The sequence below is a fragment of the Pseudoliparis swirei genome, chromosome 15 (assembly GCF_029220125.1).
Source record: "Pseudoliparis swirei isolate HS2019 ecotype Mariana Trench chromosome 15, NWPU_hadal_v1, whole genome shotgun sequence".
Lineage (NCBI taxonomy): Eukaryota > Metazoa > Chordata > Actinopteri > Perciformes > Liparidae > Pseudoliparis > Pseudoliparis swirei.
Window position 1 is genome coordinate 8,634,354 of NC_079402.1, and position 25,567 is coordinate 8,659,920.

At 41.7% G+C, this 25,567-nt stretch overlaps 1 protein-coding gene across 1 annotated transcript in view; it reads right to left on the reverse strand.

Annotated features, from left to right (window-relative positions):
- Positions 1-7,107: 7,107 nt before the first annotated feature.
- LOC130205218 (ephrin type-A receptor 5) overlaps positions 7,108-25,567 on the reverse strand; it is a 68,396-nt gene continuing 49,936 nt past the window's right edge. The window contains exons 11-19 of the mRNA XM_056432442.1: positions 25,228-25,353; positions 23,824-24,009; positions 23,247-23,308; positions 19,739-19,806; positions 19,503-19,644; positions 18,163-18,312; positions 14,045-14,238; positions 12,424-12,588; positions 7,108-11,723 (exon numbers count right to left, since the gene is read on the reverse strand). Of these exons, the coding sequence (XP_056288417.1) occupies positions 11,612-11,723; positions 12,424-12,588; positions 14,045-14,238; positions 18,163-18,312; positions 19,503-19,644; positions 19,739-19,806; positions 23,247-23,308; positions 23,824-24,009; positions 25,228-25,353 (1,205 nt within the window). The 3' untranslated portion in view covers positions 7,108-11,611. The remainder of the gene's footprint in view (positions 11,724-12,423; positions 12,589-14,044; positions 14,239-18,162; positions 18,313-19,502; positions 19,645-19,738; positions 19,807-23,246; positions 23,309-23,823; positions 24,010-25,227; positions 25,354-25,567) is intronic.

Here is a 25,567-nt window from a genome sequence, read left to right on the forward strand (position 1 = left end):
AGAACAGAGTCACACTCTCACACGCTCACACACACACGCACTCACACACACGCACACACAATCACAATATCCAGGTGATGCATCGCAGTCATTAGTTGTCTATGCAGAGCGCAGTGGATATTAAGATTAATGGGGAGCTTCTCACAGACATTCACAGCTATTAACTCCAGTTCATAGCTATATGAGGAAAACCACATATTTTCACATAGAGAAAGTGGGTGTATTTTCTTTTTCCGTAATATGGCCAGGAAATCACATTTGCATGCAACGACAGAATATATAAAACATTTTTTTTTTAATGCTTCTGTGCCGAGACTTTCTGGGATCAAAGGATTTGTTATTTAAAGATTGGAACTGATTGCATTTTAATGAGCAGAATACGACCTAATTACACATTTAACTGAACGGATCCAAACTACTATGAATTGAATTAATTGAACATACTTATGCAGATCTGAATCCCCCAAATGATTAAGATCAGTCTGTTAACTATTTAACAATGAATCAAGTTATTTAATTAAGATATTTTAAACTAAACAAATCACAAAATGTTGTGACATGTTTTTCGACTGAGAAACATCGACTGCTCTCCCTCAGGGTGCGTTCACAGGGGGTCACTGCTAGTTGGCATTACTGCAACATGCAAAACCCACTTAGCATTATGAGTATAGGTGCAATGTACAAGCACCACTGTGGATGGATATCACAAAATTAATAAAGAAAGTTATGTGGCCGAATCTGACATGAAAAGAAATCTCGAATTTACGCTCGAGCCCAGTCATTGATAAGTGAAATTTCTCTCACATCACTTTTAAATACAAGCAGTTAAAGCAGCAGCCAAAGAGCGACAAAGCTTAATTTCCTTTAGATTTTCCTGAGAAGAACATGTGTTTGTTGAGTTTCACAATTTGATCTGTAACTGCTGCATGATTGAATTGAATCATGCCTTTTTATAACATTAAAAGTGACCGCGGTCCATTAGCACAATATCCCCAATGCTGCCACACACACACACAGACACACACACCCATGCATGACGAGGCTGATTATGGAGAATGTATGGCAAGCAGACGCCGTGGAGGACAATTCCCTCCCAGCTCTCAGTGGGTAATGTCAAAATAATCATCAGACGAGACAGCTCAGTGGGAAGGCAGCGTCTCTTCATTATGGAACAAGGTTGAGAGGGCTAACAAGCTCCGAATGAGGCAGTGCACACCACACAGGAAAACTCTTCAAATCCTTTTCCTGCCTTTTCAAATGTTCTGGTCTGACTATGATGACAGAACATATTTATTTATTTTACAGAACTGACATATTGGCACTGTTTCTTAAACTGAATACAATTGTATTTGTATATTGCATCAGAGCACGTGCATCATTTTCACAAAGTCACCACAGATGATTAATCATGGACATGGGTTTTGTGAGCATTCAAGACAATCACTTATGAAATTGTGTGGGATAAACATGATTGGTTTCATGGAGAAAATGGGAACAAAGCGTGTGTGCCAAGTCACCTAAAACCCTGTGTGTGTGTGTGTGTGTGTTTGTGCCAGAGTGACAGACCTCATTAGACCAGAGAAACGGCAACTGCATGCTTGTGTGCGAGTTATTGTAGTTGTTATAAATATATTACACCCCCGTGTCTCAGGTCAAATGCACTTTCATCTCACCTTGACGGACCTTCCACACAGACACACACACACACACACACACACAGCCGTTGTGCCTAAGGGACTTCACATTAGGGACATTTCCACTCATATGATTGACTGCTTGAATAAAGGACCTTGGAAAAACATCTGGGCAAGTGACAAATACATCCCTCTGGCGGCCGTTTTATGAAGGAGACAGATATTGTGAGAGGGGGGCGGGTGGGAAGAGAGTGGGGGTAGGGGGGGGGGGGGAAGAGAGAGAGAGAGACAGTTAATGTGTGTGAGTTATCTTCAGTGTGCGACACAAAGACCTGCCAGACTGCTACCGCTGTCTGTGTGTGTGTGTGTGTGTGTGTGTGTAAATGTGTGTCCTTGCCAGCCACTTGACATCAAATAGACCTCTTATGGCAGGCTCCTCGGATCAGAAGCAGAATGGATAAGGCTATTTACCAGCAGCTTATTTGGTCTGGGTCAGACCTCCTGTAACAGTTTAATGGGTGTTAAGGATGGCTGCTAGACGGAGAATAAAAATAAAGCGAGCGGCTATATCAGGCGATATGCACCTTGAGCTCCTGTCTGAGAAGTGATTTCAAACATTCAATTTTGACATCTAAGGGCTCAGTACCTGGACATAAGAAAACCATGAGGCCAGGAGAATATGAGGATAATATTTTATTAATAAACTGTATAAGTGGAAATGATCATTTCTTTATCAGTAACAATATCTGCTCCCAAAACCTGCCTGAAACTATTACACATTCTAATGCTCACAGATGGAAAGTGGGTGGTTACACTCGCTATATTTATTCATAACATGCTAAAATTGCATTGAGATTTCTATACATGCAAGGCAAATGCTGTACAGGCTCTTTTTTATGATAATCTACAAAATAGGCAAGTATGCGATCACACTAATAGATGCATAAAAAACAAGCAGTTAATCGCCCCTTACTTCTAATTGAACATGTCCTTGGTCCCTATCAATGTTATTTGTCTGTCTGTCTCTTGTGTTGTGTGTATATTTATGTCCCCCCCCCCCCCTCTTTCCTCTCTGCTTTATGGTTCTGAGAGACTCCTTTGGTCTCAGCATATTGTTGTAATTTGAAAGGGCACCATGTGTTGGTGTTCCGCCATCCTGTGTGATTATGCTAAATAAAAACATTTGATCGCAAAAAAAAAAACAAGCAGTTACTATTTCAACTGAGGGGAGAAATTGTTACCTGAAAATAACAAACAAAATCAAAGAATAACAACTGCCATTTTTAACACCCAGTCTACTATAAAAACTGCTCACTTCTTACTTCAAAGTACTTCCTGCAACACTTTTTTGCAGGAGTTCTTACAATAAACATTTTATTGTAGACAAAGCCCACCCTCATCCATCAATTAAATGCAAAAACAGGCACAAATGTAGATGCACATGTGCACAAATACATAAAAACAGAGATATGCATTCTTATACCCACAGACATGCTTACATCTTGACACACTCGCACAAAAAAACCGATAGATTCACAGCCACCCGGACCATTACGCCTACACTGACAGCTGCGGTTCTGCTGAAGGTCATTAATAATGATTAAAAGAGACATCTCTGCAATGATTTTCAGATGACCCTCGGGACGCCTCGACCACTGACATCTCTTCAATAGAAAATTACTTTATCTTGCCTTGGGAGAACAGACTTTATGCTGACACGGTGACAGTGTAATAGACAGGGGTACCGAAAAGAGTCAGGGGCAGAGGCGTAAAGGCATGCAGAAAGCCAGACATGATGACCGAGTAGAGCAGAAAGCCAGACATGACAACCGAGTAGAGCAGAAAGCCAGATATGAGGACGAGTAGAGTCACAAACAGAATGCCATGCAGATATGAAGATGTGCAGGCTTACAGCAGTCGGGCAGTTGGGGCCGGTCAAAACAGAGAGAGGCAGACAAGCACGTGGGCCGGGTATGTGAAGACGTGCATGCAGACAGAGGGACAGCCCAAAGCTAGACACTCATCAAGGAACAATCCCAGTCAGCACCAATGGGAATATGGCCCCAGTGCAATCCCACCACACACACCCCTGCAGCTCTTTTCTTTAAGCCGCTGATCCAGAGGTTTTGGTAATAGCCACGCTGATGGTGTGATGGCTAATTTCACCTTCATACACTATGTGTGCCAGTGTAATAATCACCTTGAGCCGGGAAGGCAATGGATTCCCCCGGAGATCAGCCAGCCTTGATTTTACATCACCACGCACACACGCACACGCACGCACAGCTGTTATTTACATATAAACTACTTTAGCAATGTAAGAACTGCATCACCTTCACACCCAATTCAAGGTTAACACAAAAATAAAATGTGTGAATTGAAACGGATTCTAAGCTAATTGTTTTCTACTGTAAAACATCATACATATTTCAAGCAACTACTCCATAATGACCATTTAGCCCATTCTGTAGATACATATGACTATATGCATATAATAAGCCAATTGTTAGCAAGGCTCTCACCCTGGAGCCGACACACAATAACATGCGTGGCTGACATCAGCAACTAAAGCATCAGACAGAAACATCATTGCCTTGTCTTGTATCATCAGGTTTTAAAACGCCATTCAATTTACAGAGCCTCACAGCTCATATCACTATAACACAGCCATGAACTGTGGTTTACAGGATTGTGTTGTCAGCCAAGATGCACCGTCGACGGACACTTTCACCAAATACCTCAGCACATGGATGGGCGCGGTGCCATTTGGGGTGAATTCAAATTAATCAAAATGCCCTCTGTGTTCATCAATCCATCTCACATATCATTCCCTCTCAGACTGCACCTTGACAAAGAGAAAAACTGCTAACTAGCTTCCTTGTTACCTTGACAATCAGCATTTCAACCAATAAAATGTGTCTAATTGAACCGCCTGGAAACATCTTTTAGCAATTACATTGCTGAAATAGATCATTATATATAAAACAACAGATATAAAAGAAGACATAACACAAATCCTAAAAAAATACATTACAATTAAGTTCACAGCCTGTAATTTGCTCTATTAACTGGGTAACACAAACAGCAATATCAATCAGAAACTGCATTGCACACTGCTACAGCCATCATCACAGTCACCTCGTTTAGGAGTAGACTGAAGACTTTCCTCTTTGACAGTCTTATAGTTAGGGCTGAATCAGGTTCACCTGGTCCAGCCCCTTGATATGCTGCTATAGGCTGATAGGCTGCTGGGGGACGTTTCGGATACACTAATCACCTATCTCCTCTTCTCTCTCTACATATGGATGCATTTTCATCTCTCCAATGCACATTATTATCTCTTCCGAGTCTTTGTGACATCTCGTAGGGTCCATTGGACCGGGCTGGGTCTGATGCCATGTCCCTGATGATGCCCCGCCCACTCTATACCTCCATCTGCCTGATGGATCATGGAGGTCTGGATCGTGGTCCATGCCGACTACCAACTATTCATACACTCTGTCATATTCATTGAATGTGTTGCTACTTCTGTACACATGACTATTGCTTCTGTCCATCCTGGAGAGGGATCCTCCTCTGTTGCTCTCCTGAAGGTTTCTTCTCTTTTTTCCAAGTGAAAGGTTTTTTTCTATTTCTTGGGAGTTTTCCCTGATCCGATGTGAGGTCCTGGGACAGGGATGTCGCATGTGAACAGATTGTAAAAGCCCACTGAGGTAAATTTGTAATTTGTGATGTTGGGCTATACAGAATAAACTGAATCTATAAAATATATCATTACTAATTGAAATATGTTCAAAATGAGTATGAATCTAAATCCAGGCTACAAAAGGCAAGATAAGCCTTTGTTTCCGACATTGGCCACTTATGAAGGCAAACTCAAAATATGCATCTGTGTTCAGCAGGTATAATGTTTAGATCTCAAATTAAGTATGCCCATGTTTGAAAATAATGTTGTTTGTTCCAAGGACGTGGCGGTCTCTACAAACTTTAATGGAAATCCAGCCAATAGTGTGATATTTCAGTCTGGACCAAAGTGCCACGACCATGACTAAAGATGTAATGTAGCGACTTTCAGTTCGACAGGTATTTGTACAAGATGAGATTGCATATAGAACACTCTATACCCCGGAGGTGATGCAATTAAATATGGCATGGATGATACATTGCCGTAGGTCAACCTCAGAAGTTAGCATTGCACTACTTCCCTCGACAAAAAGCCAAAAAGATTTTTCAATTGCATTTCAGATTATTGCAGAAAAGTTTATGATACTTACACGTTGGGTTTAGATAATATTCACAAAACACAAATGCAATCAGCAGAAGGAAAAAAAACTTAGAGATGAAGTCTATAGATGAACTACACGTGTTGCACGAGTATACCCAATGAGGCTGTCAAGGCAGACAAGTTGGCCTGTTGACGTTTTGTAGTTTTCATATAGCCACTTGTAACCTCTTTGTGAATTGTGACAATTCCATGGCCGTCACCCGTGGGTTTCCCCCCAAAGCACCAGAGATTCAACGCCAATACCGGGATATTTGACAACATACTTTATTTTCCAGTAGACCTCACATTTGCTCACTCTCCACACTCCACTCTCCACTGATCCTTTTATGAGAGCAGTGTCGGCTGCTGACTGAGGCCAAATTGGAGACTCCACCCCCACAGCTGCCACATGAATGTATAAGAAAATAGTATTTTTTTTTTGTCGAGCAAAACATGAAAATCTCTTCAGCTTTTGTTAAATCACAGACCTTATTTCAAGCAGTCCAAAAAAAATAAAACATTTAAAAAGCCACCGACTTTGAAACGAGGGAACCCGAAGTGGTAAAATGCTCATTACCAGGTCTTTAGGACTCAATCCGTCAGCACTATTTACACAAAGTAAAGCAAAAATCAATTAACTCTACCTGTGGAAATGTATCAAGCAGCAGCCCCGCCTATGAAGCATTGTAATGACACCTACCATATGAGTTGATTTTTTTTTAAAGGTTTTATTGCAAAAATATAGAATTTGATAACGCTACAAAAACATCAACACAAACATAACACATGACAGTCTCAAAGACGAAACAATAGCACATCAATTGTATCGTTACTGTGCTTTGAAAGATTCACAAAACACAAATCAGATCTTTAAAACCTTAATTGATGAGATGATTGTTGCCTTTGACCATAGGAAAACTTAATAAACTCAATTGAATTAATAACCAAATAGCTGCTTTTTTAATGTTGATCCTTGAGTGATAGCTGCACATGACGATTTATCCACGTACCAATAAATGTACACATTTTCCACTTCCTGAGAAGATAACTATACAGTTGTGAAGCAGGTGGGGGTCACTGTTAAAATAACCATTATTCAACAAATTTCCATTTTAAAGTTTACTTTTATCACAAATTGTTATGTTTTAACTAACAGTAGTATGAGTTTAACACCCCCCCCCCCCCCCCCCTCTCCAAGCTTATCCCAAACACACTTGAACAAGACTTTTGGCTTACTCTCTTGTGCCCATGACTTTTTATTTTCAGTTACTCATTGCATGACAGAAGTGTTGTAAATGCTCAAACAGCCTGTCAAAAACAGTATTATATTGTCCAAGGAAAACATTAGGACTGTTATTATAAAAACTGTGATGCAGATCTAACCCCGCAGATATTGTGGTTAATGAAAGACACCAACACTGTTTTTGATAATCAGAAAATGTCTTAAAACCAGTCAGCTATTAGCTGCAAGCTTTTCTGGTCGTCTATATCGACACGCAATGGTGTATGCAAATATGATATTGTTTTTGTTATTAATATACGGGTATTGCTTTTGTACATTTGCTTGAATTCAGTTTAACGAGAACAAATGCGACAACTCGTGATGGAAATATATGTGTATATTAATTGAAATTAGATTACCCTCGTCAACAAGGTTGTTCATTCAGATGTTGAATCAAACGTATTACGTAATGTAATTTGACAGTTTAAAATGTGGCTCCTGTGTAAAACGTCACTGCATGGCAGATGGACTTGCAGCTGACAGTCATTGTAGAGTAACATCACATCAATACATCTTTACAAGTCTCTGCTGGTTTGCCGTGCAATGTTTCTTCCTGCTAAATGAAAATTAAGTAACAAGAAGACGGCGAGGATAAAATCATGCCGTTGCAAAACCGCTGAGAATAAATCATTTGAATTAACGAAGGTGTTGTGCGCAGCAACACCCATCAACTAAACTGTATACGTATGGTTGTTTGCGAGGACAACAAATCAATACCTGCTTTTACACTTAGCAGTGGGAATGCTATAATGCCACAAACATTGAGACTAAATGTCTGACTGACGTTTGTGGACATCAAGGGCTCGTGCTATTGGCGCTCGCACAAAGTCATGTCATCCGCTCCCTGTCAGGTTTCTCTTGAACCCTGTGCTTACGTTCTGAAGGTGGATCCTTGTCCCGAACACAATGATGATTTAGTTTTCAATATATTACTTTGATCTGAAAAAATATGACCAATGCCTTGTGCTTAACTGTCAAATTGTTTACTATGGGAAGCATTTAGAATATGAAATGATACTCGGCATAAGGGAACTCAGTAATTATAGTATTTATATAGTAAAGCAAAAGGAAAAAACTAAAAGGTCAGTCACCTACAGACCTTTTTTGTCAAACAAAAAGGGCACAAAATGTATAATAAAGTGCAAATTAAATTAGTTCCAACATACACATCGTGTGACATTCTTCTTCTTGCCGTAAGATATTGTTGGCATAAAGTAAATACATAGAAAGTTGGGGCATAGTATATTAGTAGGGGAGGAAAAAATGGCGCTCGAAAGATGAGAGGCACTTAAAGGATGTACTATTCACCAATCGTTCATGGCCCAGGCATAGGTTTTAAGTTGAAAATTAAGTTGAAAAGGGTGGTTGTAAAAATCCAATACGATGAAATTTGAGTGGGATCAAAACACTGAAACTTCATCAGATGCTGTGGCATTCACATGACTGAGGAAACCACCCAGGTCAACTTCCACTGGACATGCCTTATATTGTCAAATATAAAAAAGGTGCACCGTATCATTGATGCATTCCCCCGGCTACATTAAAGATCTGCATAGCCACAATAGTCTACAAACTACTACATATGTTCACTGCCAAAAAGTTGGTTGCCGTTTTGAAGACGAGAACTGCTGAAAAAAAAAAAGATTAACCTGTGACTTAAAAAAACAAGGTATAAAACGAAAGGTCTAATTTTGTAGAATGGCTCTTGAAACCAAACCTTCAAAATTATATATGCAGACTAAAGAGACTTTGCAGATGTTTATCTTTCAAGCAAACTTTCACTCCGTGAAAACATTAGGTTTGAGTTTTAAAAATGCGAAAAGATATCCTCTGAAAAAGTGAAATACATACCCCTTTAAAACCTTACATTCTTCTTGTGTGCTTTGCTTTTCATACAGTCAAATGATAACACTTCTTATAAAACTATCTTTACAATCTCATTTTGTTTCAACTCTTAAGCCACAGCATCTGCACTGCGTATAACCAAGAACATATTAGCATGTCATCTGCAAAGAGGATATATATATATATATATACTGCCATAACTCAGTTCCTGCTTAGGTGAACACAATGGTGAAAAGGGTCAAGTTTAAGCAATAAAGCACTGAGTAGCAATGTATAATGTACCAAACCAAAGAGAAGTAAAGCAAGGGCTTGATCATTGACATCATCGTATACATTTAAACCAAACCAGAAGTTCATATTCCAATCCCTGTGCACGCTCCTCTGGCTTTTTAGAGACAGTCAATAATGTAGTCTCATTTAGGGCCGCTGAAAATATATTCTAGGTCTTGTACCTAAACTTGAAAATAAATACAATAGTCAACAACATAACATGAAGATCTGGTACTTCTGCTAACCTTTTGGGGCACCCTTGTATGGGGACATAAGTGCCGGTTGCAGGAATGCTGATTTAGACTATTCATTACAATTTACGAACGTGTGCTACTCTGAGATGCTTGATCAATACCAACTTGTCCAAAAAATGGTAGACAGAAGAACAATGCTCCCTGCTTTAAATATATTATACATTATATACATCAAAGACATGTAGGCAGAGCTGCTCAGTAGTCAAATAGAGTATTAGGATGAAGCAAACCGTCGACATCATTTAAACTTCTTCTTTTTTATCGAGTATAAATAAATAGATTATTATCAAGTTGATCAATATTGCCTCCTTATTTTCAGCAGTCCTGTTAGAGTGAGGTTTATTGTGGCGTAGCAGACATGTGGTGGAGAGAGACTCTACGGCATGGGGAACTGAACCAATTGTTGAGGGTTTTCTGCGGTACCTGAAGGTTGTTGGTTCTAAGTGAAGGCTCCGTGAAAATCTGAGTGCACTCTTGAGTGAAGGCTGCATTGGAATCCTAGTAGAGATCCCATTATAATCTGAGTGAAGGTTCTATGAGAATATCAGTAAACAGTCCCACTGGAATCTTACTGGAGGTCCTGTTATCACATGAGCAAATGTAGCATCCATGCATTCCCATGGAATTACATTACGGTTGGATTGAATGTTCCAGATGAATTCCACCTTTTAACATACGACATTTCCATTAGAACCTGTGTGACTGGTCCACTTGAGTGCCTGACGTAAAGCCTGCATGAAGGTTCTTCAGAACCTGGCTGAAGGATCCATTGGTGTGCCAGCACAGGTTACAGTGGAATCTCTGTAAACAATTATTTTTGACAAAAGTTGCCCGGCATCTGAGTGAGCGTCCATTAAAACATGCATGAAGTATCCGGTTATATGAAGTGATTTTCAATTAAAATCCTCATGGTTTGAGAGTTAATTTCTGAATGAGTTCTGTAGGAACTCATCAAGATCTTTGATGTTCACAAAGATGACGGATAGCAAGCTGAATATCTTTTACAATCTACAGCTTCTAACATTACTTTCATATCAAACTAAATAGAATGATATGGTAACCGAATATTGTGTTTTGTGTAGTGCTATACATTCAGCCAGAAGAGCAGTTATCGGGTACTTCAAGCCGTGTATATTCTCTTTTGGGGGTTGAATAAGACCCAAACCCATCTGGAAGAAGCCAGACCCAGACGAGTTCCTCCTTACTTTGTTGTATTGTAAATGTCAGCCTCTTTAAAACGATGACGTTTGCATTGTGGAGCCTGGTCTTGCATCGCTTTGGAAGACAATGAAGTACATGATGCTGAACACGAGTCTGGACTTTCATGAGTTATAACTGCAGTCTTGTTGCATGAAGACGTGCCAGCGACAGGAAAACAAAATCCAAAAGCCCATCAGCATGGTAAAGCAAAGACTGAAACGAATGAACATGTTGCTCTTGGTCCATTATTCATTTTTTACCCCCCTGCCTGAGAATGGTGTTCAGTTTAATGACTCATACTGCACTTCCACTGGAAATTGCCAGAGAAACTGTTCACATCCACCGGGGTTCAGATCATCTGAGACAGGCTGAAAAAGTTAAAGTTTGAGCCCGCTGCATGAAACGCTCTGGATTACAGCTCAAACGTGCTGGCTGCTCTCAGAGCCAGGTCTGTGTTTTATGTTTGATCTGAAAGAATCCAGACAGGGCACAGATATATCGCAATCCCCAAGATCCACACGCATAGAATGATTAGAAATAAAACTCTTCACTTGGAGTCCAGTTTAGCTCACCATCATCTTTCCTTCATGTAGCACCACCCAGTTCAGTTCAGTTTGGTTTTAGTGCTGCAATGTCAAAAAATCCCCAATGACACTAAAAGCAAACTCCAAACACAAGAACCACAAAAATGTGGATCGTTCAGTCTAGATCCATATGCACTGGGCTTCGTTTTTCCGCAGAAAGTGCTAAGCCGTTCTAGGTCCAACAGCAAGTCTTTTTGTCAAATACTAGGTCCATTTATTGTGTGTATGTTCATGTGTGTGGATTTGCGTGTGTGTGTGTGCATGCCTGTACATATCCATCAGATTTGTACAGTAGAGTTGGTGTTGTTCATATGGACTCTCATCTCCTGAATATTAGTGATGATTTTTTTTTGATGTCCAGCAAGATTCACTCCAACTCTTCGCAAATCCCTGAAAAACAGCACAGAAACAACAACAGGCCCATATTAACAAGCAGCGTGCTAACAATGAAAAAAACATATGATGAAAGTGATGAAAAAAAGAAGTCTACTTAAAAATATGTCCTTTAAAATAGTTTATTTCTAAATTTATAAATATTTTCCTGCTTTAACATTTTTATTTTTGTGTTTCCTTATGGCCCTTCTTGGCCAGATGCATGGTTAATTTTTACTTCATTATTATGTTTTCTTATTATTATGCATTCTTACTTTTGAAGCTTGTATTCCTGTAAAAATACCTAAATAAATATTAAGTTAAAAAAATAAATATTTACAGTCTTTCAGACAATTTTCATTTTTATTGATATTGTAGTGCTTTGTTTTTGCAATTAAGAGACTCTATATCTAATATTCTCACAATGTTTAGTTGTAGACAGCCAGATTAAAGGGATTTAAAAATCTGTCATTATACTGATATGGTCGTTTCTAAGTAGAAATGAAAGATGAGTTTTTTTGTGCTGCACTACGCTTTTGATAGTTGTCATTTGAGTCTGGATCATGTCATTTAAATACAGTTTTTTTACTTGAAAGACTCAGTTCACCAAACATTTTTGTACGGACAACTTTTAACAGCAAAAACAACGATCCCTATATAAACCGACGACAATGAGGACTATTTCTTGATGTTTGCGAGTGTGTGGAAGTGGCCTTACTCTGATGTCATCTGAGTCACCGTCTCCAGTGAAGAGTAACCTCCTTCCATGAAGAGCTCCGTGTAACGGCCCATCTTGATGGAGTCGAGCCACTCCCCCACGGTCTGGCTCAGGGCGCTGAAGTTCCCCTCTACACTGGCATGCTCCACTAACAGGTTGGACACCCTGGGAGATATGATGTGGAAAGAAAGAGTGAGAGAGTAATAAAATAAAAGGACAAAAGTAGAATAAGTATTAAGGACTACATTTTGAAGCCCAGGCATGAGCTTCAAAGTCAAGACAGTCACCAGCGAGGCTTTGATATATTTATGCAACATCACGCAAAGCTGAACATTTTTTCCACTCGAAACTCTTCGTGATTCAGCTCACTCTCCACGCTTTTAAACAACCCAACACTATTTTGCACGCTGTAGTTAGAACAGTGGAATGTGAAACAAGGACTGGGGTCCCTTTAATCTGGCTAACTGTCATATGTTTCTTTCTCTACCTCCATCTGCCTGATGGAATGTGGAGGTCTGGATCGTGGTCCATGCCTATTACAAACTATTCATACACTCTGTCATACTCATTGAATGTGTTGTAACTCTGTAATGATTCCTTCTGTACACATGACATCTATTGCTTCTGTCCATCCCGGGAGAGGGATCCTCCTCTGTTGCTCTCCTGAAGGTTTCTTCTCTTTTTTTCCTGTGAAAGGGTTGTTTGGGACTTTTTCCTGATCCGATGTGAGGTCCTGGGACAGGGATGTCGTATGTGTACAGACTGTAAAGCCCTCTGAGGTAAATTTGCAATTTGTGAGAATGGGCTATACAAATAAACTGAATTGAATTGAATATGTTATTGCATGGGCCATTAGATACGTCACTGATTTATTAACCGCATTCCTGCATGCCTTTGTAACTGTGTGTAAGTGAGAAACACACACATTTCACGTACATTTCATTAAAGAAAATCAGGAAATGATAGTGTCTGACTAAATCTCTTTTTCTTAACACTTATAGCCGTTTCATGCCATTATACACTAATGCAATACATAGTGGGGAAATACTAATTGAATATACAAACGTTACGATAATCAAAAGATACCCCACTGAAAACAATTCAGACTAATGTGTGGTTTTGGGAAAATTGAGCCATTTTCATTTATTTCTCTCGTCTACTTTGCAGGCATGCAGCAGTTAGCTACTATGTCCACCCTGATTTAATTACACAGCTCCACCAGACTTCAGTACAACTCCATTTCTATTTCATCTGAATGGTGACGAGTCTATTAGCGTGCAGAGCTTAAGTGCCTTAAGAATGATTAGGTCAAGTAAAACAAAATGCATTTTCAAGATCAGAATATTATCCGTAATAACTGGGATATATCTCGTAAACACAAAATTACATTTGGTAGCCTTTTTATGAGCAGTGGGTGTGAAAATCAAGCCCTAAAGTATTGGAATGCATTAACATTTTGGACAGATAGGATATCTCATTCATATATCAGTGTTTCAATTGTCCATCGACTGCTTCAACCATCCAATATATATTTCTGTGTTAGCATTGAGTATAAAAAAAAATAAACACTAAATTCCTAAAAGGGACTTTCTTAAAAAGAAAATGCTCTGTGAATTCATACCTGCGTGAGGAGTTGACCAGTTTTTTTAACGAGCTGGGATTGCGAATGAGTTTGTCTAGCAGACCGACGATCTCATCAAACTTGGGGCGGCTGCTGCGCTCTCGCTGCCAACAGTCCATCATCAGGTGGTAGAGAGCCTCAGGGCAGTCCATAGGACCCGGCAACCTATAGCTCTCCTCCACTGCCTTTATCACCTGCAGACAGACGGGGGTGGACAAAGACAACGGGAGGTTGGGTTTCTGTACCAGGTTGAGATCGGCTAAGCAATTAGTTACCTTCATTTGGATGTTGAGAAAATGAGTGAGATGGAGTGAGAGAGTAACACCCAGTTGTCCACAGCAGTGAAACCTCCCATCTTAGTCTCAATTCTTAGTTATCAAGCTCCTCTTTTATGGAACCAGCTTCCAATTTCAGTCCGGGAGGCAGACACAGTCACCTCGTTTAAGAGTAGACTTAAGACCTTCCTCTTTGACAGAGCTTATAGTTAGGGCTGAATCAGGTTTGCCCTGGTCCAGCCCCTTGATATGCTGCTATAGGCTTATAGCTGCCGGGGGACGTTTTAGGATGCACTGAGTACCTATCTCCTCTTTTTTCTCTCCTTAAGGATGAATTTTCATCTCTCAATCACACGTTACTAACTCTGCTTTCTCCCCGGAAGTCCTTTTGACTTTACGTCTCATGGGGTCATCGGACCCTATGAGACGGCATAGATCCTATCTGCCTGATGGATCGTCTGGGTCGTGGAATTCCTGCTCATGACTACGCCACTGTCCTGTTGAGACTCCGCCTCCTCCTCCCCACCGCCATCTGCCTGATGGATCGTGGAGGTCTCCATCGTGGAATATGCCTACTATGAACTATTCATACACTCTGTCATATTCATTGAATGTATTTTAACTCTAAATCTGTCCTTCTGTACACATTACATCTATTGCATCTGTCCATCCTGGAGAGGATCCTCCTCTGTTGCTCTCCTCCAGGTTTCTTCCTTTTTCCCCTGAAGGGTTATTTGGGAGTTTTTCCTGGTCCGATGTGAGGTTTTGGGGCAGGGATGTCTATGTGTACAGATTGTAAAGCACTCCGAGACAAATTTGTAATTTGTGAAATTGGGCTATACAAATAAACTGAATTGAATTGAATTCTCCCATTCAATGGATAACTTGGACTTTAAATTTACACCAGCAAAGAACTATTGCATAAGTTAAGATATGGTGGACTAATGTGCATGAAGGCTCTCTCCCAATGTGGGTGTGTGGTGTAATCCAAACTTCTCCTTGCTTTCTTGACATCGCCAAGAAGATATTGAAATGCTCTCCTATCTTGTACGTCGCACCTTTAGTTTTTAAATATACAGCACTGACAGAGAAAAGCCCTCAATCTCCAGCCCTCGTTTCCCATCCAGTTGTCATTGTTCTCATCCAGAAATGACTCCATTGTGGAAAGCTGATCACCAGCTGACTTATCCTGAACATTAAACAGTTCGACAAAACAATTTCTCACCCCGTTAGACCCGGCCTTGAGCAACCAGAATCTAAGGTGTGCAGTTCATTTTAAATGATGCTGATCAGTTTTTAGGTTTGTTCAGAAAAAGGCTCCAGACTGAAGGGAAAGAGGAGACAGAATTTGGCCCGCATAGTAAACGATGATGACCAGCTGTCTAATATGTATTTTTAAAAAGGGAATAATGAGGCCTTAGACCAACTTTTAATGAGACGCATTTAAAGGAGACGGAAGAAGAAGAAGAACAAAGGGTTGGGAAAAAGAGACGGCAAATGTGCGTCATCTACCGCCTGGAAAAAGTCTGAAGCAGAGGACACAACTTGTCTGACGCCTGAACATGCAATTCCTTTTTTTCACAGCAAGACTGCGACAAACTTCAGCCGAAGTAATGTCACTTCCAATTTGAAATCTCCGGAGAAAATTCCGGAACCCAAATATTTGCTCCGGGGATGCTCTCGCTCTCCATCTGACCCTGCACTCAAACCACCATGAAGGTAGCAAGCAGAAACAACCCCCCATGCGAGGATCAACAAAGCAATACATCATAAAAACACAATTTGTGTATTTGATACGCTGCACGGCCCAGTTAATCATTGCCGCGAGTAACAAGACGCAGCACTGAATCACATAAATGCTTTTTTGGGGGGGGGGGCTTGGGATTGAATTGGATGAATAATAAATAAACTCTAGCTCTCTTCTTAGACCCCGCAGTGGAAAGCAGTCTAGAGTTTTCAGCCTAGTTCTGCCAGCGCTAGACACTGGACGGAATGGATTGGTCGAGTTCAGAAAGTCCTTGCTTGTGTCAAACTCACACAACACTGACGTGAAGGCACACCAATCAACGTCCGCGCATCAAAGCGAGAGCGAGAAAGTGGAGCGCGGCATCGAGTCGTTTCCCCGCGGCGAGAGCGGAGAGGAACGACGCACGGCTGACCGTCGGGGAGGAAAGATCACAGGAGGGGAAATGAGAGGCCGAGGTGGGCGAAAGAGAGACGAGCGAGAGCACGAGAGGAAGCGGCGAGGAGGCAAAGGAGAGAGAAATGGGAAACAGAAGGAGGGAGCTTAGAGAAAACGGGAGTGCGAGAGCCTGCACTTCCTGGCACAGATCAGAGGAAATCCAGCATAACGCTTTCAATTAAACATCAAACGTCGTCTCCTCTCCTCTCTCACCCCCTCCGCAACCTCCCTCTCCAGACTTCTATGAGAAAGACAGCCTAATAACTGAGGGAAGGGGGGGGGGGGGAGGGGTCTGAAGCTGGGGGTGAAGAGGTCACTTGAGGGCTGTGCTCGCATGTGTTCGCCTGCGAATGGGACATTCCCGCTCATCGGCGTGTGACGCGATGGCAGGTCTCATTAAAATGGCCTCCGGGCTGCACAATCACAATCACACACACACACACACCCTTCTCTTCGTCTCCCCTCTGAAAATTGCTGCGATTTGTTTACAAGTGTTCTAAAAACCTCAAACCTACTGTGAGATGTACAGTCTGCTCTGCTCCCTGCCATGGTGTTTCTGCTGAGCTCTGCACCTCCCTGCATATTCACCTGTTTCACTCTTTTGCTTACGCACGCCTTTTTGCTACATCCCGCATTGTCCCTCTGTGTGTTTCCAACGAAGCTATTCATTCCACACTTGTCCACACTTTAGATTCAGAACAATAGGTCCCTGAACAGCGTTCCTTATCCCAGCCTCCATTCAGCCTTCAGACAGAAAATATGTATGTTTCACATTTTTGTCTTTTTCTCCCTTTACAAAGTCATCGCCGTCTGATACACAAGTTCTATTTGCTCTAAAACAGTAGAACATGCATTTACAATTTTGTCTTGTTATTGTTGATAAATATGAAACTAATATCAATATACAGCAGATCAGAAATCTATCATGATCTTTCTTAAGATGTGACGCAACCTCATGGTCGAAGAAAGACTGTCACGGTTTGATTTCAAAATGCCTTCTTGACCTTGGAACTTGCAGGTGAAAAAGTTTCTTCAAGCAAAAGTTTGACATTTTGGGAATCATGCCTATTTTCTTCCTGGCGGAGAGATAGACGAGAAGATCGATACCTGTTAAACACAAAGCCACAGCCAGGAGAATGCTAGCTCGGCTTTATCAAATGGTACCAATTTGTGTGTGTCTGTGTGTGTGTGTGATTCATAATCATGTTAAATTCCTGATTATTTCTTTGGCTCTGGACAGTTGCCAGGCAATCATACTCCAGGAAGTTATTGCATTCGGCCAAGAAATACTCCAGCACATAACCCCCTGTAGATCAGCAAATTGTCATAAAATAACAGAATAAATCTGTCCATATATCATTCCACGACTACTGGGCAAACTCCACCTGCTGACAAAGATCATGCGATATTATTGAAAGCACCAGAACAACGACTAAATGGACCTTGAGTTGAGATTGTTCTGCCAGTCGTTCTAGCCATTGCATGGCTGCTGTACGATCCGGCTTTCTCGGCATGAACCGAAAAAGATTGAAAACATACGTTCCACTTGGCGGTTGGTAAATTGCAGGGGTGACTAGTTCAAAGCAGGACAAATTAAAACTGACAAAAAGCATACAGCGTGTGCACACACAGTTTCCAAGACGGCGTCACATCAAACTTACGTCTTGATTGGACATCTCCCAGTATGGCCTCTCTCCGTATGACATCACTTCCCACATGACAATCCCGTAACTCCACACGTCGCTGGCCGAGGTGAACTTCCTGTACGCGATCGCCTCCGGAGCCGTCCAGCGAATAGGAATCTTCCCGCCCTGAGACGACATGAAAAAACCTTCACCACAGAGTGCAAAATACCTGGATGGTTTTAAAAAAAAAAAGGTAACCGAGCTTCAAATTGTGACTTCAATTGGTTGTGGCGCTGAACATAAATAAGACAACAGCTCATTACCACACTTAAATAAATACAGCTGCAGGCATTCAACATTCCCGAAATCGGAAACAAAGAACAGACCTTAATTGAGACACTTGTGCCGCATGTGGTCCATCTTACAATTACACTAATGAACAAGTTCCCCGTTCTGTTTCATTCCCTTGAACAAAGCCCCTGTCCTAACTGCTGGGGGGCCTGACATTCCTCTGCTCGTTTTCCTCATCTTCATTATCGCGCCTTCACCGCAAAGATAGAACAGTTCACAGGACGACTGCTGAGTTCCAGAGGAAAATGTGTTAGTCGGCTGATGAGTAGTGAAATTAGCTTGATGCAGTATTGATGAACACAGCAGCGGGACGTCTCGTGGTCTGATTATTTTAAGGGTGCGAATTATGTCATTCTCACTACAGTTAGAGAGGGAGAGAGAGAGAGAAAGAAAGAGAGAGAGAGAGAGATGGAGCCTGGCAGTGAGAGTTGAGTGACAGGATTTTTGGCGCTAAGGCAGCAAGACTCGGTGCTAATTGAGTGTTGCGGATACTGAGCGGAGTACTAATTGGTCCTCTTCCTGCAGGAAGCAGCCAGTCTCTGGCAGACGGGACGCCACTCAGCGCGGGATACGGAGCTCAATTTAAAATCTGCTGCCGTCTATATGCGGGCATGTGTGTAGGTGTGTGTGTGTGTGTGCGTGTGTAGAGGTGTGTGTGTGTGTATTCGGTTTGAGAGACTCTCTGACGTAAGAGTTTTCAACTTAAGCCAAAGTTTAACGCAACACAATTTGCTACACTAACACACCGGATTGAATATAAATGACCTTGAAGACACAGCAGTGTGTATAAAACTGACAACCATCGATTATTTGTTTGAGACGCAAACAAATTGACTGTTTTTATCTGTTTTGATGGCATTTTAATATCACATCTTTGAGCGTTTTGCAGATGTCACCTTGGGGCCCGGGAAATTGTGACCAACATTTTAGACTTGATTACTTGACAACTAAATAAAAATAAAAAAATAAAAATAAAGAAAATAGTTGCAGTTATATTATAAACGTACAGAAGTGACCAATCTTACCCTTGTGGTGTACACCGCCTCCGGGTCATCTTCCAGGACTCGGGACAGGCCGAAATCAGACACTTTAGACACGAGGTTACTGTTGACCAGGATGTTACGAGCTGCGAGGTCCCGGTGGACGTAGCCCATGTCGGACAGGTACCTGCATTTAGCAACACAAATGGGAGGATTACATCTAAACACTGCGCTCTAATGACGTGTGCTGTGATGGATAGTTTGTTTGAGTCTCTGTGTACCTCATTCCGGACGCAATGCCACGCATCATACCGACCAGCTGGATGACAGTAAACTGACCATCGTTTTTCTGAAGAAAATGAAAGGAGAAAAAAAGAACAAGACAATTGGTTTTATGACAACTACACATTCAGAGTGTAGAAAGAAGAAAAAAAAGGCAAAATATCACATGACATAAAAATAAAAAATAAATCAACAATGTGGCAAATACATTGAAACTAAATCATATATGATTTGGTTAACTGCCTGCCAGTTAACTCTAGTATAAATGCATATGAAACTGTATGCATAGGAAACTATATAGCATGTAGTCAACGCAGTGCTCCTCCAAAGTGTCTTTACTGCATTGAATGTCTGCATTATACGTGTATGCACCAGTTGTGTAACGCTCATCGAGTTCTTGCCTTGTTTGATATTTTAAAAAAACTAGGAAAATGAAATGAATCAATGCAGAGCGTCTTTTTCTTTCTTTCTGTGTGTGGACTGCAAAACCAGGTCAGCCTGCAAAATTATATAGAGAGGCGGAAGATAAAGGACACGTATGACCTCTGCATTGTAAAATGATAGCTCAGCATTCTGTTAACGGCCGCTTGCGAGTTACCTTGTAGCATAAAAGCCATTAATGCCACAATTACTGCAAGTTATAGTACCACTGCACAACTTTAACACAGTTTTATGTCAGTGCTTCTCCTTCCTGGAAATATAAATTGCAAATAATTCATCGGGAATAATAACAATTTCCTAGAAGTTATGTCAACGGTGATAGCCGTTCGGTATCACCTGTGCACTTTTGAACCCCAAACTATGATTAAGGCTTCTTCTAATCCTGCAGAGAGATTTGAGCCGCCCTGCAGTTGGAGTCACGCCACGTTTTATGTAATCAGTGCCAGGGGACAGACACCAGCCTCGTCTCCCTCGAGCGAGTCACGGCAACGTTCTTGTTCCTCACTTTCGAGCCCCGGTCTAACCTCCTCTCGTGGGACCTTTAAAACTCCACACTCAAGGTTGATAATTAACTCTTTTTAATAACCAAGGAAGAATGATGATGCGGGCAAATAACTTTCTTTTGCCAAGGACAGAATGAGTTCCCTCTACCCATGCTACCGAGAACCATACCTTTAAAAAAAAAAAAAAAGGTTTTACAATTGCAAATCCACAGATAAAGTTCCTCGTCAAAACCAGTACCTCCAGCATTACCCACATTGAAACTGACGCCATTTTGTCAGAGCATCGGTTGCGTTATGCTAACTGCAGCTAATGCAGCTAATGCAGCTTTGGGAGGTCAGGTCGGCTCACTTCCTTTTAACTCGCCACACAACTCATACATATATTTATCACTTTATGTATGACATGTCTTCTGGTAATTCAATACATCTATAAATCTAACGGCATGATTAAGCCTTTTTTTTTAGGTGAGCATTTTGTCATTTAATTAGGATCTTTAAATGTTTCTACCAATACAGTGACTGTTTAAATGCATGCACAGAAATAAAGAGTATTCTGATGTAGAATATATTATACTACGGGATGTAAAACGAACCGTATTCTTCAAATGTTATTCCGGCTAAAACCTTTCACATTCGATTTCCGTAGACATTTTAGTGAGGATGTGCCATTTTCATTTATACGACAATATTGTGTATCACGATCTATTGATACATCTTTGAAAGCCGATAAACTATCGAATTGAACTATCGCCCAGCTCTACATACGTCCATATTTATATCAATTTCAAACTAGTGGCCTTCAGCCCCAACCAACGCCAACTCAAGTAATTGTTATGCCTGATACTGAAGACAAAGGCGATACAAACAGTGAATTATAGCCCACACTAACTCCTTTTTCCCTCTTTGTTTTCTCCCAATGAAAGCTCTCATGTTTAAGCCTCAGCATCCAACCCCTTCCCTAATCATGCATTCTAATCTTTTCTCCAAATCTCCACAATCGACATGTGTCTCTCCTCCATCTCCCCTCATGGTTCCCACCTGTTTCTAACCACTTCTGCAACTGCTTTCCCCATCCGTCCACCCCCTGCAGCAGCAGAACCCCCCACTTCCATCTGAAATGAGCTGTTGAGCTAAATGAGAGTTATGAGCCTGGTACTGCATTGTCCAAAGCTGTAACCCTTAATCCTGGAGCCAGCCCCGCCCCTGCTTCTCTCATGGCCCGTGTCATTTCCATCCAGCCTCAGTGCACCAGCCATCCATGTAATTACTTCACGGGGTTGTCCGGCTGCTCCGCCTGCTGGTCTCCCAGCTCCTCCGCCTGCCTTTGCCAGTGGCATCGCTCCCCGAGACACACGGGGCAGCAGCCTCCACTGACCACAGCCCTGCAGCACATCCTTCCTCGGCCCTTAGTTTTCACAGCGTCCTCCCATTCTGGTTGAGGACATCTCGTCCAGGTCTTTCCAGTCTGCATTGCCTTTCCAAGTCCGCTCTACATTATTCTCACCTTTCCCAAATTTGCACAATCGCAGCCGTTTCCATCATGCAATCACGTGACCTTATTTCTCTTTCATCTCCAACCATTAGCCATCTGCTGCAGGCGTTTACGCTCTTTTTTCCCACCGGACTTTGCCCTGTCCGCCAACTGAGCATCTTGCCATTGCAACCAGTGAATAGACTGGAGTGCTGTGGAGAGGGATCACTTAACTCAGAGGTTTGCCAGCCTTCATTCCAAGCCTAGCTTCTCCGCTCAGTGAAGTCTAAATTGTCTAGACAATACAGACGTGATTCAAGCCCAGAGTGCTCAGATGTCTTTCATATATTCTGGCAAAGTGATCCGTCTCTCACTCGGGGCTAGTAAACATTTTTTTTTTTTTTTAAATGATAGAGTAACTTCAAAGTCTGCACCATGTGGACTGGCCTCCTGGGATTATTCAGTGCAACTCATTGTTGTTTCCGAGAACTCACGCCGCCCTCAGCATGTGACAAAGTAACTTTGCTTTCCCCTTGACACCTGCCAACGTCTTCACAGTCACACATTGTGCACAACAGAGGATAATTCTTCCCAAAGACATTCATGGCTATCACATATTCTTCCCGACTTCATTTCTGCTTGAATGTGTAGATTGACGAGGTATTGAATTGGAATAATGATAGCTGTTGGTGGACATTCTCCCACAGTGGTGTGTTTATATCGGATGAAAAACAGCTCTCTCAAATGTGTTTTTCCTTTCCAAAGGATTAAACGTTTTTATTTTTCACCCCTGTGATAATTGTCTTCCCAAATTGGCATATCAGCAAGTGGTGACTCTCCAGCAGTGCCCGTTTGCCAATTACCTCAGCACAGCCCGACACTGATCTGTGTCTGAGACAACACCACTTTATTTTCATATACACACCACAAATATGCTGTGAAAACAATTCATTTTGAATTCCATATAACCTTCTGCTTTTCTTCTTTTCCACCCCCTATACTCCCTATCATCCTCCTCTTTACCCACCGTCTCCTTCCCATCCTTCACTCCCTTGTCCCTAGATTCCCCTCTCCCCTCCCCCTGTGTCCTACCTTGAGGAAAGTGTCCAGTGATCCATTCTCCATGTATTCAGTGATGATCATCACCGGCTTGCCTGAGAAGCAAGATATGAGAAAACAACTTCACCGCGAGAAGCAGAGCACACATTTGTTTGTGTTCGTTCCAGACGATTCAGCTCCTCAGGAAGGCAATGTTGGAGCTTTCTGAACTATAATCACATTTCATTTTGTTTTTACTGTATCCATCACATAGATACACGAGTAGTATGTCAGTGAAAAAGTCATTTTAAAAGTACAACTCAAAGCACAACTAAGCTTGCTAAACCACAGTTGGAGCTGTCGAAGCACATCCAAACCCGACTGATGAAGAACAGCTGGGTCTGATGGATGAAAAACCTAAGTACAGCTTATAGATGGAAGAAATCAGAGCAGAGTCTGACAAGTTTAGCTAGAGATTACCAAACATCTACACGGTACAACGGTCATACGAGAAGTCGCAGTAATCTGCATTGTGACATATGTTCTAAATCCTGAAGGCGGATTCTTAGGCTCACGACCAAAAAGCAAAGAGGGTAAAGTCTGACTAGAAACAGACATGCTGGTGACTCACTCTTGGTGACCACGCCTTCCAGACGGATGATATTTGGATGGTTGAACTGGCCCATGATCGACGCCTCCCACAGGAAGTCGCGTCTCTGCTGCTCGGTGTAGCCCGCCTTCAAGGTCTTAATGGCAACCTGAATCTCCCTTTTCCCCGGCAGCCTCAGCGGTCCGCTGCAGACCTCGCCGAACTCCCCTGAGGAAAAGAGACTGAGCTTGACCGTGGCCTTAACATTGCAGCTCACCTTGATCTTCAAAGGTCTTGATGGGAAGACGAAACAAACCTTATAGCGCTGACGCATTTCTGTTCTTCTTCTGTTATTTTAAAACTCAACCGATGACAATTAAGTTCTTATGTTACTTGGGATCAGAGTTGCAATACAAGCACATTCACTCATCTCAGTTGTCTCCATCACAACAGATAGATACATAGAATCCACAAGAAGTGTCAAACTGAGGTTAAGCTTCTGCACAGCGAGAACGTTTGTGAGACTCACAAATGTTGCAAATAAAGACATTTTTGAAGCGGAACACAAACACCATTCATAGCCGTGCAAGCTGTGATATTCTAGCAGTGCTTGGCTAAATTGAGAATGCGTCTAAGCATACTTCTGTACAATGACGCGCAAGGTTTTTCGCAGGTAGAAGACAACATTTAATACAGCCGGGCGGCTGTCTACGGGTCTGAAGAGTGAAGCTAATGTGGATGTGACTCTTAAATCCATTGTTTCTCATGGCCATCAGGGGGCGACTCTTCTGGAGACAAATGTTAGTCTGGTTGTACAGAAGTCAATGAAAAAAATACTCGACTGCTCTGTTGATCTCAGTAAACATTGTAAAGTGTATAGTCTCATTCACTAGTTTTCAAGTCTCCTTCAATACAGCATGATGCTTATTAAGTAAAAGATGGTTCCATTTAGAGTCAAATGGACCAGGAAGGTCATGTTATGATTTAGGGCGTGGCTACTGTGTGATTGACAGGTTGCGACCACATTGTTGTCCGTCCCTGGAGTTGTCCGTGTTTTCATCTTAGAACTTCTCAGTTGTAAATGAAAGTTGACAGTTTGGTTGACTCAAAATGCCCCAGTGTTCGGTTGTACTTGGCTCTCTCTTCTTGCATCACTTCTGCTTGCAAAAGAAGGAAACTGCGACTGCCAAAAACCAAGATGGAGATGGCCACTGTACACAACTATGAAGACAGCATTGTTTAAATTCAGCTGCTACAGGATGAGAGTATCTTTACCTAAGTATGCTTGACTGATCAGGTTCACTTCAGAAATCAACCACAATGCATTCTGCGAGACATTATTGTGGCCCTAAATAAGCCCTAAACTGCCACTTAGAATAATAATTAGCGGAAGACAGACAGACAGACACAGACACACACACACACACACACACAGCATTGACTCACCAGCTCCGATGATCCTCTCTATGGAGATGAAGGAGACATCAATCTCTTGGGCAAATTCATGCACGGCCTGGTTGGGATCCTCATAGGTGAGGGGGTCAATGTAGGTCCGCACCCCTGGGAACTTTACTGCAGATACACACGCATGGCATCATTACTATTTAGATGCTGTTTACCATCACTAACATGTATTCAGAATGAATGCATGCATTAAATGAACAAAGGCTATTGAAGGCAATATTGATGATTGTTTCTAAACGTCTACAAAATGGTCTGAATTATCATACAAGTATGTATACTGAGATATAAACACGTTTTCCTCTTAGTATTGTTCTGGATGTGA